At 40.3% G+C, this 14,373-nt stretch overlaps 2 protein-coding genes across 4 annotated transcripts in view; one reads left to right on the top strand and one right to left on the bottom strand.

Annotated features, from left to right (window-relative positions):
• si:dkey-97m3.1 (fatty acyl-CoA reductase 1) overlaps window positions 1-7,793 on the top strand; it is a 47,703-nt gene extending 39,910 nt beyond the window's left edge. The window contains exons 6-13 of one of the 2 annotated variants that reach the window (XM_061030371.1): window positions 505-549; window positions 630-748; window positions 1,619-1,646; window positions 2,562-2,631; window positions 4,031-4,202; window positions 4,301-4,430; window positions 4,603-4,730; window positions 5,355-7,793. In XM_061030371.1, coding sequence (XP_060886354.1) covers window positions 505-549; window positions 630-748; window positions 1,619-1,646; window positions 2,562-2,631; window positions 4,031-4,202; window positions 4,301-4,430; window positions 4,603-4,730; window positions 5,355-5,517 — 855 coding nt within the window. In that variant the 3' untranslated portion in view covers window positions 5,518-7,793. The remainder of the gene's footprint in view (window positions 1-504; window positions 550-629; window positions 749-1,618; window positions 1,647-2,561; window positions 2,632-4,030; window positions 4,203-4,300; window positions 4,431-4,602; window positions 4,731-5,354) is intronic. The other variant, XM_061030372.1, reaches the window with a different exon arrangement.
• Window positions 7,794-8,304: 511 nt separating this feature from the next.
• LOC132956754 (endoplasmic reticulum-Golgi intermediate compartment protein 2-like) lies at window positions 8,305-13,633 on the bottom strand. 2 transcript variants are annotated; one of them, XM_061030374.1, is made up of 14 exons: window positions 13,491-13,633; window positions 12,452-12,583; window positions 12,240-12,348; window positions 12,062-12,108; window positions 11,792-11,859; window positions 11,663-11,703; window positions 11,349-11,450; window positions 11,105-11,200; window positions 10,938-10,993; window positions 10,483-10,581; window positions 10,166-10,263; window positions 9,875-10,037; window positions 8,741-8,820; window positions 8,305-8,623 (listed from the first exon to the last, which is right to left on the bottom strand). In XM_061030374.1, the coding sequence occupies exons 2-14, from the start codon at window positions 12,555-12,557 to the stop codon at window positions 8,543-8,545; spliced, it is 1,146 nt and encodes a 381-aa protein (XP_060886357.1). In that variant the 5' UTR covers window positions 12,558-12,583; window positions 13,491-13,633; the 3' UTR covers window positions 8,305-8,542. The 2 variants fall into 2 exon arrangements, with proteins under 2 accessions (XP_060886357.1, XP_060886356.1); XM_061030373.1 differs by having other exon boundaries at window positions 12,452-12,586.
• Between the last annotated feature and the right edge of the window lie 740 nt (window positions 13,634-14,373).

The raw sequence follows: 14,373 nt of genomic DNA on the forward strand, positions 1-14,373 counted from the left end.
CGTGTTTGGATCTACAACTTAAAGTCTTTATATGTGATGTTTCACACTTAAATATAATAGAAATCAAGTATATCTGAAAATAACTCTGTGAGTCATGACTGTCTACAATGGGTGTAACACCTGAGTCCCACTGTCTGTGATGTTTTCAGAGTTTTCAGAGTCCTATCTTCACTTTGTTTACATCGCCTGGACGGCCGGCTGACTCCTCCCCTCTCGTATAAAAGTTGTTTAATTGAGGGACTAGAGAAAAGAAGAATAACATACTGTACTCACTGCTTAACTGTGTTTCTAGATCACGCTCATTTCAGGTAAATTTACATGCAGTGTGAAGATACGAGCATAATAAAGATCGCTAGCATTAGCATGCTAACACAACAATGCAGCGCGAGTTGTTTTGGTTTCATGCTGGTGCTCAAGGGCGACATCTGCTGGATCAAAAAAAATCGCATATAAAGCATTTAATGTCTATAGAGTGACTCGTGTTGTCTGTTTTTCACACCTCAGGGCTGGATCGACAACTTCAACGGGCCGAGCGGAGTCTTTATAGCTGTAAGTGTCAAAATGTTTCTCTTTTAAAAAACCTTTTTCAACGCACAGAAAAACAACACGTTTTCTTGCTCTGTAATCAGGCTGGAAAAGGGATCTTACGCACAATGAGAGCAAACAATGACGCAGTGGCTGACCTGATCCCCGTCGACGTGGTCATAAACCTCACCCTGGCTGCAGGCTGGTACACCGCTGTCCACAGGTTAGTGCTAGACGGAGACATCCACTCTGAAGTTTCCTGTTCTTTAAGGAGGGGTTCACATATATTTCAGTTTTTTGTAAAATTGTACAACAATATGAACTCCAGTGGAGGGAGTGACAGGGAAGTTTGTACCAAATAAGATGGGGGTGATAAATTGTGCCTAATCTCTAATTTATTTTTGTGTTTGTTCACAAACAACTTTAATTTTTGCTCTTTGACTTCTCATATCCACACACGCCCCGTTCTCTGTGCCAGTCTGCTCCTTTGACAGAATTCATCAGAAATACATTTTATTGGGGCGCTGATGGTTTAGCGGTCAGGTACCTCTAGGTAGGCTACTCTAGAGTCCTCCAAGCGGGCGTCCCGGGTTCAAGTCCGACCTGTGGCTCCATTCTCGCATGTCATTCTCTACTCTCTCTCTCTCTCCTGATTTCATACTCTATCCACTGTCCTTTCAAAATAAGAGCAAAAAGCCCCAAAATAAGTTTTTAAAAAAAGGAATACATTTCATAAAGTCTCACAAAGAATCAAACTCGCGTTTTAAAAAGTTTAGAAATGGTGGGCTGGAAATATATCTGAGTTTATGGATTGGTGTTTTAGGAAAAGAGAACTTATCTCTGCCGGGAGCAGCAATAAAACAAAGATGTTAAAAGATGTTAAAAGTTACCTGACAGACTGGAACTAATAGGAAATAATTGCTGGAGAGGAAAAAGCCGACTTTTAACCGCGAAGATATTTGAGGTATTAAAAGCAATAAAAAGAAATCGTGAAGGATCTCCTCTCTCACAAATGTAATAATGCATCAACGTTGCCATGTGCTATGTGATTCTACCTGTGTTCATGTGCCTGACAACCTGTACTTATTTTCAGAAGGAAAACAGACAGAGAGCAAAATATAAGTTAAGTATTTAAGAGGGGGGATCCCTCCGTTTCTCAGCCTGTATGTATGTTGGTTTCTTGTCAGCACTCTTTTAAAGGTCTGCATGTGGTGTCGTAGAGAGAGCTACACTCAGTGCTTTGTTTGAAACAGGTTTTTACATCCAAAGAGTCCAAAGATGTCGGGACGTTGTGTACAATGAAAACAGGAAGTGATGATTCTGAAAACATTGAAACCCCATATTTTTATTGAAAATAGCACAAAGACAACAACATGTCAAATGTTGAAAAACTAGAATGTCATAGTTTGAGTAGATGTCCGCAACATGTTTCAAAAAAGTTGGTACAAAGGGCAACAAAAGACTGGAAAAACAACACCTGCTGGGGCGCCGGTCGCCTAGTGGTTAGAGCGCGCCCCGTGTTCAGAAGCTGTAGAAATCTGACCTGTGACTCCTTTCCTGCGGGTTGTTCCCCACTCTCTCTCTCTCTCTTGATTTCTGACTCTATCCACTGTCCTCTCTACAATAAAGGCATAAAAACACCTGTTGGAACATCTCAGAGTTGATTAGTGTAATCCTTGAGCTGTTGAACATCATACTTTAAGCAAGAACGGTAAAACTATCCACTTTCAAAAATGGCAGCGACTGGTCTCCTCTGCTCCTAAAACGCTCTCAGTGTTGTTAAAAGAAAAGTGATGCAACAGAGGGGTAAACACGAGCCTGCTGTCTTTGTGCTGTTTTCAATAAAATACAGAGTTTCAATGTGTTTCAAGTCACTACGTTCTGTTACATGTTAGATTATACACAACGTCCCATCTCTGAAGGACTTTAAGGTTTTACATTTTGATTAGCAACATAGCTTCATCGCTTTCCTAGTTCAGACTAATGTGATTTCTTTTTTTTGTGGCATTTAGTGACTCTTGTCTCTCGCACCCCGCAGGCCTAAAACAGCGCTGGTGTACAACTGCACGACGGGCGGCACCAACCCGTTCCACTGGGGAGAGATCGGTACGTACACACAGTTTGTCGTCTCTCTTGCAAACCTGTCGCTGCAGCTGGATATTTTACAGAGCTGATTTTTTTTCTGCTTTCTCATAATGTTCATCAGCATCACAAATCAAGACTCCAGTGTTGTGACATAATGTCTCAGTGTGATGTCATTAGGTTTCCCAAAGTCTTGTGGAGAGTGTCTGCCACCTGCTGGAGACATTGCCAACATATATATATATAGCTCCCTTTTAGGTTTTGATGATAGTTTTCAATCACTGTAGGATGGACTGTGGTAGACATTTATGGTTTCAAGAATCTTTGCACAGATCCTGTGTGGTTTGTGAAAGCTGTTCTTATTTTGAGGTCGTGACCGCAGCAAAGACACCACACACAGAGTGAAAACTGTCACTCATCGCACACAGCAGGATTAGAGGGTCTGTGCGTGTCAGGCTGGCAGGGTGGCGAGAGACCCTCTTCTCCCCCCCCCCCCCCAGTTTCCTCTCAGATTAGCAAACATGCTCCATTAACCGAGTAAAATTGCTACCAGATGGCTCGTGGCTGGATTAGGTCTCATCGCTATAACTCGCTGTTATGAAAGCTGAAAACATGGACTCGTAATTCCACCGTTCCGAATGAGAAAGTAGGAATGAAGCTAATCTGAAAACCTGCGGATTAAAAAAATCTGAAATTGAAAAGACATGTCCAAAAGCCTCAAGGGCGGCTCAAGGTTAGCGGCGATTCTCTCCAAACCGGTCTGCGAGGGGGCCGGGCCGCAGCCGGCTGTCACCTCGGATCTGGTCATCTCAGGGCCCCTCGCAAATATCTGTTGCCATGGAAACAAACCAGTGCCAGGCCTAGTTCGGTGCTGTGTGATGTAATGTCTGTAGTCACATGGCCGCTCTCTGTATCCCTGTACGGCTGCTGCTTTTTGGAGGAGAAGGAGGAGGATTGGGCCGGCCGGGGAAGTCACTGTGTCAGGCTGGTTTCTTTTTTTTTTGTTTGTTTTCTGCCACAAATTCCCCCAATGGCCAGAGCTGAAAATCGTGTTATGATTAATGCCGTCCAGGGTTCCTGGAAGTCCTGATCCATGTCTACAAACTGCAATCTGTGCTCACTGTTCCTGGTCAGTGGATGGTGATAGCATGGGCTTTTTGAAATCCCTTTAAAGGACTGGATTTTGATTTTGATTGCATCAAAAGATCCACACTTTGATCAAGCTCTGATCGATCTTTGTGCATGTAATGAAGCAGCTTTGTAGTGTTTTCTGCTCCCCAGTATGTTATTTTCCCCTCGTTTGTTGGTACTGTAAATATGCAAAATAAGACATCGCATTGAGGCAAAGGCAAACAAAACTGTCCCTGAGTCTGTATCTTTGAATGAATGCCCTAAAACCATCCCCTTTTTTTTTTTTTTGCAGAACACCACGTGATGTCATCCTTTAAGAGGAACCCTCTGGAGCAGGCTTTCCGCAGACCCAACGCCAACATCACCTCCAACTACCTGATCAACCAGTACTGGATCCTGGTCAGCCACAAGTTCCCCGCTCTCATCTACGACTTCATCCTGCGTCTCTCGGGACAAAAGCCGCAGTGAGACTCTCTGCTCCCAGTCGTACCCCATGATTAAAGAAAGTGTTAACAACCCTCTGACACCCCCCCTCTCCCTCTCTCTCTCTATCCCTCTCTAGGATGATGCGCATCTTTAACCGCCTGCACAAGGCCATCAGTCTGCTGGAGTACTTCAGCAGTCAGGACTGGGAGTGGAACTCTGACAACTTGAGCATGCTGATGAGCCAGCTAACCCCAGAGGACAAGAAGGTAACTTCATCCACCTGCATGACAAAATATTCCACAGTTTAGATTTTCTATGATAAAATATTACAGAGGGGTTCTATTGCTCCATCTAGTGAGCGAGAGTGGTGTTGACTGTCATGTACAAATCTAACTGTGGCTTTGGTTTCGCCTGATGATCTTTTACATTTTCTCTCAGACCTTTAACTTCGATGTACGCCAGCTGAACTGGCCTGAGTACATCGAGAACTACTGCATCGGCACCAAGAAGTACGTCCTGAATGAAGACATGTCCGACATTCCTGCTGCCAGGCAACATCTGCGGAAGTAAGTCCATAAGAGAATCTGTGTTTATACCACTCTGTATCCAAACTCTGGATTGTTTAGGGCATCACATTTTGTTGAGGGACATCCACACACAGTTCAAACATTTGTCTGTGCTTTGAAAACACCATCGTACCATATGTATTACACCATATGTATTATCATATTTAAGAAAAAAATGACAATGTTTGCTATATTTAGCTGTGTTTTCATTTTGATCCTCCATTACAATGCCGTCCTTTTTTAGAGTTTATAGTAAATCATTTATTTATCTATTGAATCTCTTCAGCTGCAAGATTGAAACTAGTGGTGATGCAACTGTCTTTAACTGTCGAAAAGGTTTTTTTAAACTCCAGAAAAAAGCTTTTTCTTCACCTCAGTACTACCATTTTGTGGAGCTGTGAAGGCACTGATCAGTGTGACTCGTATTAAATTAAACAAATGACAACACAAAGCACTCAAGTTGAATATTAGAACAAAATTAAACCCTAAAAATAATAAGAATAAGTGTGTGTTCAGGATCCACCGTAGAACTTCAAGCAAAAATCGGTTTCTAATCGGTGTTGTTTCTGTTCTTAAAGACGCTAACATGCTGTCCTTCCTCCCTCCTCCCCTCTTCTTTCCCAGACTGAGGAACATTCGTTACACCTTCAACACCGTGTTAGTCGTTTTCATCTGGAGGGTGTTTATCGCTCGCTCTCAGATGGCAAGAAACATCTGGTACTTTGTGGTCAGCCTCTGTTTCAAGTTCCTCTCCTACTTCCGAGCATCCAGCACCTTAACCAATTGAGTCTTCCTCATCGCCTCAAACAACAGATGGCAGCCCCCCCACCCACCACCCACCCACCTTTTAGTAACATCTGTGACTCCAGCCATCCACAGAAGACTCTTAAAATCCAACTTTTTTTTTCTGTGGATGAGCAGGACGTTTTTTAAAGGCCGGGGGCTGCAGTCGAGTGAAGCACTCAGAAGAGGGGGGGGGGGGGGGAAAGGTCTTCTAGCCATGAATTATTTGTTTAGTTTGGAAATCTGTCACCGGTTTCTGCACAGTTCAGTCATCACACGCCGTCCCAGAAAGAGTTGTCATATATTTTGTACCTAACGTTTTCTTCTTAAAGTGGCCAACTATATATGCAACAATAAGCCTTTTGTGTGACTTCCATTCTCTCCTCCATGTCATCGTTTCCATCCTCTTGAATCTCAGTACATTGCCTTGCCTTGTGATGATTTTTTTTTTCATACTTGAAATATGGCAGTGCTTCAGTGGAGGATGATTTCTATAAGATTATTTTGTTTTGTTTTTTTACTGTGGGGGTATCCAGTTCCTTTCTTTGATACGCAGGGCATTTGGGTATCTGTATGTTTCGCATTAAGTGTATCTACCGCCTTTTTAAGATTACACCCAAAAACGGTTGTTAAAAAACCATCTCAAGGCCAATCCACAGATTTTTGAGACCAGTATGAAAACATATTCTGACCACACAGACTACTGCATCACTATATTTACCAAAACATGCAGATCGGCCATTTTTCCTGCTGTCGAGGTCGTCAGTTATTAACCATCACAGATGATAACGTCAACATGTCAACGATCATAAACCTTGTTTGTTTGAATGCTCATCCACTTTTTGCCTGTTTGTACAGCAGTTTGTACTGAAACTAAGTTTACTACTTTTACATCTTTATACTTGCGTCAAAGGCTAGTCTGATACATGTGGTAGACCTTGGCTGTGTATTATATATAAATAAGAGTACATCAGAGTTCCAGTTTATTTGTATAGCCCTGTATCACATACTGTACAGTCAGTGTCTCCCAACACTTCCCAAACCAAGTCCATGTTTTCAAAGAAGACGAACTCAACCAAAAGCCCAAAAGGTGTTTCAAAGAAGTACTGCTCTCTTTCTTCGGATGGCTGGCTGTCAAATAGCTGCCATCGAAGAGAAATAATGACATTAAGTTGTAATAGTCAAAAATGCAAAACAGAACAAATGGATTCTCAAAGGTCCAAAGTTATTGTAGCTAATTCCAAAATGAAAAAGTCCATGGATTGAGTCTGGATAAATAGGTCTTGTATCAGTGATACATGCAGTTCCATGCCCAGTATTTTAGATAAGTATGGGGGACCAAGCTTGCAGTAGAGAAAAAATATGGACATCACCCAGTTACAGTTTTTGCCTGGAGTTCAACCGAGCTAAAGGGGTAGCCATCCATTTTAAACAACAAGAAAACTTTCAACACTTCTCTAACCACCTGGATGAGATATTGCAACTCCGCTTTGGATCCAAACCAGGATTTCAAATCTCTAATCACTGGATAACAAACTTTGATCTGCAGATGAAACATTTTCGCATCCGCACGGTTTGAAAGTTCCTTGAGGTTTCTAAAAAAACACAAGAACTGAAGAAAGTGTGAAATGTATTTGAGAAGACGATGGAACCATCGACTGAAGATATCTATTACTTCTTGAGGCAGGCCTCTGGATACTTAAGCCATCTTGAGGTTTGTTTGAAATGGCTGAGAAGGAACATTTATTTATTTTTTAGGTAGACCAAATTGATTCGGCTTAAACGAAGAATTGTAAAAAGAAAAAGTAGGGGGCCAAGTATGGAGCCTTGAGGGACGCCATAGCTTATTAATGGAGAGATGTACTCCTATTTTTAAGATATGTGACCAATTTATTAGCTTGGACCTAAATCACAAAAGTGCAAGATTATAAACGAGGTACATAAGGCCCTCCTGGTAATACACCCTTACCCCTGTTTGAAACATCTGTAAATAGCTGAACTACATATTATTCTTATAAACTACCAAAAAGTTGTATTTGACTGTTGATTTTTGCTTGGTGAGTGTCTGCACAGGATTCCACCACAGAGCTTCCCACAGATCTACCAAAAGTGTTAAGTGTGAAAGGCAAGTCTGATTTTTACTAAACCAACGAGAAAACTGTGTACAGCGTTGTGTTTGTTGCAAGGCTTGACTCTTGACAGAATGCAAATGCATAACAGCTATGAGCCTTTATGGGAGGAAAAGGGACAAAACTAAATAAATGTTTATGCAAAGCTCAAGTCTGTTGTTTGCTCATGTTTTCAGTCGTCTTCATTCAGGAGGGGGACAAAGAGCTAAAGAACATTGTGCTCTTCTGTGTCTGTTTGATTAAATTTGCAAACCAAATGCAAAGCACTGTCAGTGCCCCGGGCTGGAGCGACTCTTAACCGACATGTGGACGTGGACCATGGACTTCTTTAAATACTTTCTCATGTCATCTGCTAAACGTTCGACCGCCTCCATTCCCTGCTTTGAAATAAACTAGAAGTGTGCTGCTGAACATTCAACTTTCACTTCACCTCCTGAAGTTGTACGAAACTCTTCTAGTATTTTATGATTAATGGATATTTTAACTTTAAACAACAACCAAACATGGTATAGCATTATGTGCTGCTAAAATAGAAAGCTTATACACTTCTGAAATAACAAATTACCTCAAGTATTAAAACAGGAAATAATTATTAGAAACAAATCCAGGACTGCAGTCACAGGGCACAAATGTTGCAAGGCTCTTACAAGAACTTTACTCGGTTTTAAGTTAACAGCACAATGTTTTAATAGACAGCTTTGCTTTTTCAGTAGAAAATCACATCTTCATGACACATGGTAATGTAGAGAATTAAAAAATACAGTAGTGTATACACAGAACAATGTTGTAAATACCACAGGATGTCCTCTGACGGTGGGATGAGAAAGCAGTGACACCTGTTTGGTCACCTCCTGGCCATTAAAACATGCAGAAGGCAGAATCAGCAGTTTTGGAAAACAGCTACTCCTCTGGGACATTTTCAGCCAGCAGAGGAGTCTGGTGGTTGTTTACATTGTTCATCTGGTTTTGGAGTTGCACATCCTAGGAGGAACACAAAGACAGGTAAGAGATCTCCTCCACAGTGACATCTACACAGACAGGGAATCTATTTCTACTGATAATGTGCAAAGATCATAATACTTTGTGGTAATGACTTACCTCTCTGGGTCTATAGACTCCAAGTTTGAGGCGACAGCAGATAACATCGAAACAGAAGCCGACAAGCCCATGGACCATGCCTTCAGCGAAAGAGGATCACAGCATTAAATGCAGCAGAATTTAAATTATCGGGTGTATTTAGTTGTTTCACTATTATTTTAAAACTACAGAGACACCTCATACATTACTAACGTTGCCTCTGTTTTTCCTATGTGATCGTCTTTAACTGTATTGTCCACTTAAAGCTCCTGTGAGGAGTTTTTTCACTGGTTTTGAAACAGACTGAAATTCATAGTGATGCCTTTTTATGATCTACAAAAGCAAACAAGGCCATAATCAACAAGATTGACTATTTCTAAAGTATACATTTTTACGCCTTTACACTGCAAGGGGGGTACGTGTCAGATGTGAAGATATACAGCACCCTGAGGAAACCCTGAGGAAACTAAAAATTGTAAAAAAAAAAAAAAAAAGTAGGGGGCCAAGTATGGAGCCTTGAGCGACGCCATACCTTATTAATGGAGAGATGTACTCCTATTTTTAAGATATGTGACCAATATATTAGCTTGGACCTAAATCACAAAAGTGCAAGATTATAAACGAGGTACATAAGGCCCTCCTGGTAATACATCCTTACCCCTGTTTGAAACATCTGTAAATAGCTGAACTACATATTATTCTTATAAACTACCAAAAAGTTGTATTTGACTGTTGATTTTTGCTTGGTGAGTGTCTGCACAGGATTCCACCACGGAGCTTCCCACAGATCTACCATATTCAACAAGATTGACTATTTCTAAAGTTTACATTTTTACGCCTTTACACTGCAAGGGGGATCGGTGTCAGATGTGAAGATATACAGCACTCTGAGGAAACGGCCCTTTTGACATTTTCCACAGCAAATATCCACAGCTTGTGATATATCTGACGGTTAAAACGAAGCAGTGGAAACCTGTTTGTAAGAAAAAAACTGCCAGGAAAATAGTAAGGGGAAACATCAACAACGAGAGGCGACGTAATGCTTTGTCCACAGGGGGGCGCCAAAGTTGACACCAAACCAAAAGTTCCTCACAGGAGCTTTTAAGAAACAAATGAATGTGACCTAAATCATCTTGCAGTTGGCACCAGACTCACCTGTAGTGGAGAATATCCCACCGATGATGCCACAAAGCCGCACCAGGAACTGCCACAGTGGCATGTGCTGCTCGCTAACCGTCACCATCAGAGAGCTCGTGTCATACTTCACGAAGATGCCGGAAACGCCGTGACTGCCCGCTGCGTGGTTAATCACCCGCTCCTTGGACACAAACAGTATGATGGGTTAGTATCTTTCGAGGTTTCCACTTGGCTCTAAATGTGAGGTACTAGATTGTTTTTTTAAAACATGGTGGAACATGATTGAGTTTGAAATGACTTCTTACTCACCCGCTCGGTCACAGAAAACTGGTGTGTGTCTGCTGATATCTTGTATGTATTCAGTTTGGTTGGAACCACTGTGATGAAGTACTGGAACATCTGGTTATCTGTGGTGAACACGGTTTAGAAATACTGGGTGAATAATCTCTTTAATTTAGGTTTTTGAATTAATTTATAGAAGGAAACGAGTGACTTAACATTCAATCAGTGTCACAACCCAACATGAATTCTTCCAACACTCTTGCTCTTGACAGTTTCCTGGAAGGAAAGTTTCTCTATCGTGTGTTTTATCCTCTCCTCACTCTTGAATTGTAGCAGTAACTCACTGTTAAAGGTGATTTTCTCTGTGCCGTCCAGAGGATTGATGATGCCGGGTATCTCTTCCCCAAAAGATAAATGGTCTATTCGGTGGGAGAAGTTGTACGCTGGAAAGCAAAGATGAGAGGAAGCTCGGGTTCAATCAAGGCTGCGAGGCATCACTGAAGCAGCTCTGAGTGGAAACTGCTGAACGTTTACTCTGCACTTGTAAGCCTCTGTAGAGTACTAGTGAATTATTAAACATATCGAATGCAGCATTTATTCTAGTATTGATGTAAAAGTAAGCTTTTAGAGAAAAATGTTGGTATAATGTAGCTGAACAACCCAAATATCCTTCCCCCCTTATCTTCAAATTCAGCAGTTCTCTCTCAGCAGGAGCGCCATAAGCAAACTAAAAGATTATACTGTTAAACAAGCCAGGTAACACATGCAAAGCATTATTACAACAAAAACAGATACGTACAGTCATGGCTCACAAAGGCTGCTATGTGGGCATGACCCTGAGGATGGTGAATGGGCCTGAAACAGATACAGAGGAGAACTAATGTCAATAAAACTTCTATACATTTTTGCAAAATTCACAGAAATTCTACTGCCGATCCACCTTTTTTACGACATATAAAAACTTACTTTCCCACAGTGATGTGTAGGTTTCCTGCCACCTTGTTGACGTAAACATGCCCGTGTATCCTGCAAGCATTGAGCGGCTCTATCGATGCCTCCTCTCTACACACAAATACACACACACACTTATTAAACACATACTTCTTCACATACTTTATATCGACTAATAAATGCAAAAAAAAAAAAAAAAAAAAAAAAAATTCAATCTTTTTCTCGTTTTGCTTTTTTGTGAAAATATTGTGAGACTGACCGTGGAGGCAGAGCAGTGGGACCCCCTTTGAGCAGTGATTTGTAAAGGACTTCCTGAAGTGCGTGTTCCTCGCGCAGCCGACCCTGTATGTGAGCCAGCGTCCTGAGGACAACACAGACACACACGTTGGGAATGTGGTCACACAAGTTTCTTTACATTTTTTAGGAGTGCGTGTTTGAAAACAGACATGATTACTTCCTTACAAAAACAACTCAACATTTATCAGACCGTTTTTTAGGATATTAAAAACACTAAACTATACACAGAAGCGTCCGCAGGTCAGAATCTCCCTGTGTGATTTCTTGAGAGCTTACCTTTGCCACAGTCTTTGCTGGGGGGTCAGATCAAAAATAGCCTAAACCAACAAAGAGAACAGAGTCAGTTGTGAAGGCAAAACAAAATAAAAGATGTTGGTCATATTTTGAGACTTTTGTTTTACTCACAGGCTCATACTGGAGGCCATTGGACGTGATCATGGTCTCAGCCAGGTCCAGAATATCTGCTCCAACATCTGCAGAATCAGAATCAGATTCGGGGTTTATTGCCAAGTACATTTACACATACAAGGAATTTGACTTGGTGTGTTGGTGCTAAACTATTAACAAGGAAATCAATCACAGTTGAAAAGTTTGTCACTGGCACATTTAAAAAATGATCTGTAATTTATTGAAATGTTTATTTACATGAACAACAGAAAAGGTTGGAATACTCACGCTGGCATTTCATGGCTACTGTGACGTCTATGTTTATTTTCAATTTACTGTAAATGAAGCAGAATATTATAACATTAAATTCCTGCCATCTATTGTGAATATATACAGCAGATAATGGAATACTTTGAGTAATAATTAACATGTGATAGTGATACCTGATAGTGATATTTGAGCTTACCTGGAAAAATCTTTGTCTACTGCATATTCATACTTCATCCAGGTGTCTCTGTACACAAAGAACTCAAAGAAAGCCAGGAGCGCCATGGCGCTGAAAGCTATCAGGGACACTGTGGATGAGACAGCAAAGGGTGACTAACTGCTGTTACTGCAACAGACTAACATCATTACTGTTCTGTTGGGTTTTTTTTTATTCACAGGTATAGAGCTCACCTGTTCCTCCTGAGGCCGACGTCTCCACATAGCTCTCTGACACTTTGGGGAAGGCGTCCAGCTCCTTCACCAAGCTCAGAGCTTTCTTCCGTGATAGACGCCTCATCGTTCAGGTTCAGGGTTTCTCTCCACCTTCTCCAACAAACACACAAAAAACATTTTTTTTGTTTCAGGGCCCAAAATCGACAACCAACAGCTTTAATATTAATTATTTAATATATGTTCACAAATATAGATCATTTGCCAAGCAATTGCACGGTAACACTGCTGTTTTTGTTTTTTTTGCAGACACGCTCATCTTCAATCAGTCTTCCTCATAAGTTTTACTCATTTTATTTCTTACTAAACATTGAACTGTTTTTACATTTCTGCAAACACTTAATAGGATCAATTACAAACCGTTCAGTATTTATTTTGTTATTACATTTACAAATATTTTTGAAGAAAATAATTTTTAAAAAGTGTTTAAACGAAGGTTTTACTAAAGATTATAAATGTGTACTACACTCTTATTAATTTAGCCTTAATAATAATAATTAATATCATTAATAACGTAATTGTTTTTAGTTTAAGACATGATATTGTCAGTTAGATGACACTGGATAATCAAAGGTTGTATCACACAGTAATGATTTTAACATTGGTCCATAAACCTTTTGCTTTTTTTAAGGGTGTTACGGTGTAAATGGAGACCATGTTAAGATGCGACTTTAAGTTATTATGGTCACTCTTTGAACCGTAACACCGGTATCTGATAAGATAAGCTTAATATACCCTCTGACGTTATAAAATACTGATGCATTAATTTAACATGAACACTATAATACATGTGAGCACACGAAATAAAAGGTTTGCACGTAGTCCTTATTGCGTTAGAAAGATATGCAGCAAAGTCAAGAAAACAGTATGAACGTCACAGATGTTTTCTGAAGTGAATGTATTATAATCCACTGGCTGTTATCGTCGCCCCAAAGCTACACAGCTATCCCTGCCGTGACACACTCCGCCGTTTATTATTATTATTGAATATTCCTCTTACCTCTTTAAACATCTACTCAGAAGTTAAGTCGAGTACGGTGTTCCTGAAAGACATGCTCCACAAGTTATAGCTGTTTTGAAAAATGAATTTGTCGTACACCATGATGATTCAACCAGGGGGCGGGGCCAGTGCCTCTTCCTTGTTTGGGGTCAGAAAGTGAGTGCGTAAGCGTGCGCGCCCCCGTTTCACTGTGAACGCGCAGCGAGCAACGTCGCTATTCAGACAGGAGGTGGCGCTGAAACACTTTTTTTTTATGTGTGATCTTGCAAATGAGGCAGTTGAAGTTTTTGTTTTTAATCAAATAAATTGTTAAATATAAGCTATTTTCTAAAGTATTGATTTATTTTAAGGAAGGCTGTTTATACTTTATTTGAGTCTTTTTTTAATAGCCTAAACTGAATAGCCTTAGAGCTGAAACTATAAGTAACTGGTTGTTCTATCATTCCCTGTAATATTTTTCACATTAATTTATTCAAATTCAAACTCAAAACAACTTTATTTGTCCCCGGGGGGCAATTCAAAGGCACACAGAGCAGTAAGTTAACAACAGTGCGGGTAGACGAAACATTATAACCTAAATATAAAATGTCAATTTAAATACAACTTAAACTTAACTTAAAATACAAAATATAAAAAGAGTAGATATGATTATGATGATTCCTAATCTGATTATTTGATAAAGAGAATAATGGTAAAACAGTCACACTTGTCTAATTTATCCATATCTATTATCATAATTATCAATCAGTAATATAATCAGTCCTCCTCATTTATTATCAGTATAGTAAGTAATGTTTATATTAGACTGATAAGTCTCGTACCTAGCTGTTACTGCTAGCACATACGTTTACCATTATTGCTGGCATTAAATAAATGTTATACA

This window comes from Labrus mixtus, chromosome 22 (genome assembly GCF_963584025.1).
Source record: "Labrus mixtus chromosome 22, fLabMix1.1, whole genome shotgun sequence".
NCBI classification, from domain to species: Eukaryota; Metazoa; Chordata; class Actinopteri; order Labriformes; family Labridae; genus Labrus; species Labrus mixtus.

What these genes read in the sequence shown, in the direction of transcription:
- LOC132956754 (XM_061030374.1), bottom strand. Translation starts at nt 12,557, where the DNA reads ATGAGGCGTCTATCACGGAAGAAAGCTCTGAGCTTGGTGAAGGAGCTG. An exon ending in GTCGGCCTCAGGAGGAACAG is followed by an intron (nt 12,349 to 12,451) that starts GTGAGCTCTATA and finishes TCTCATCCACAG; the next exon opens with TGTCCCTGATAGCTTTCAGC. An exon ending in ATGGCCTCCAGTATGAGCCT is followed by an intron (nt 11,704 to 11,791) that starts GTGAGTAAAACA and finishes TTGTTGGTTTAG; the next exon opens with GCTATTTTTGATCTGACCCC.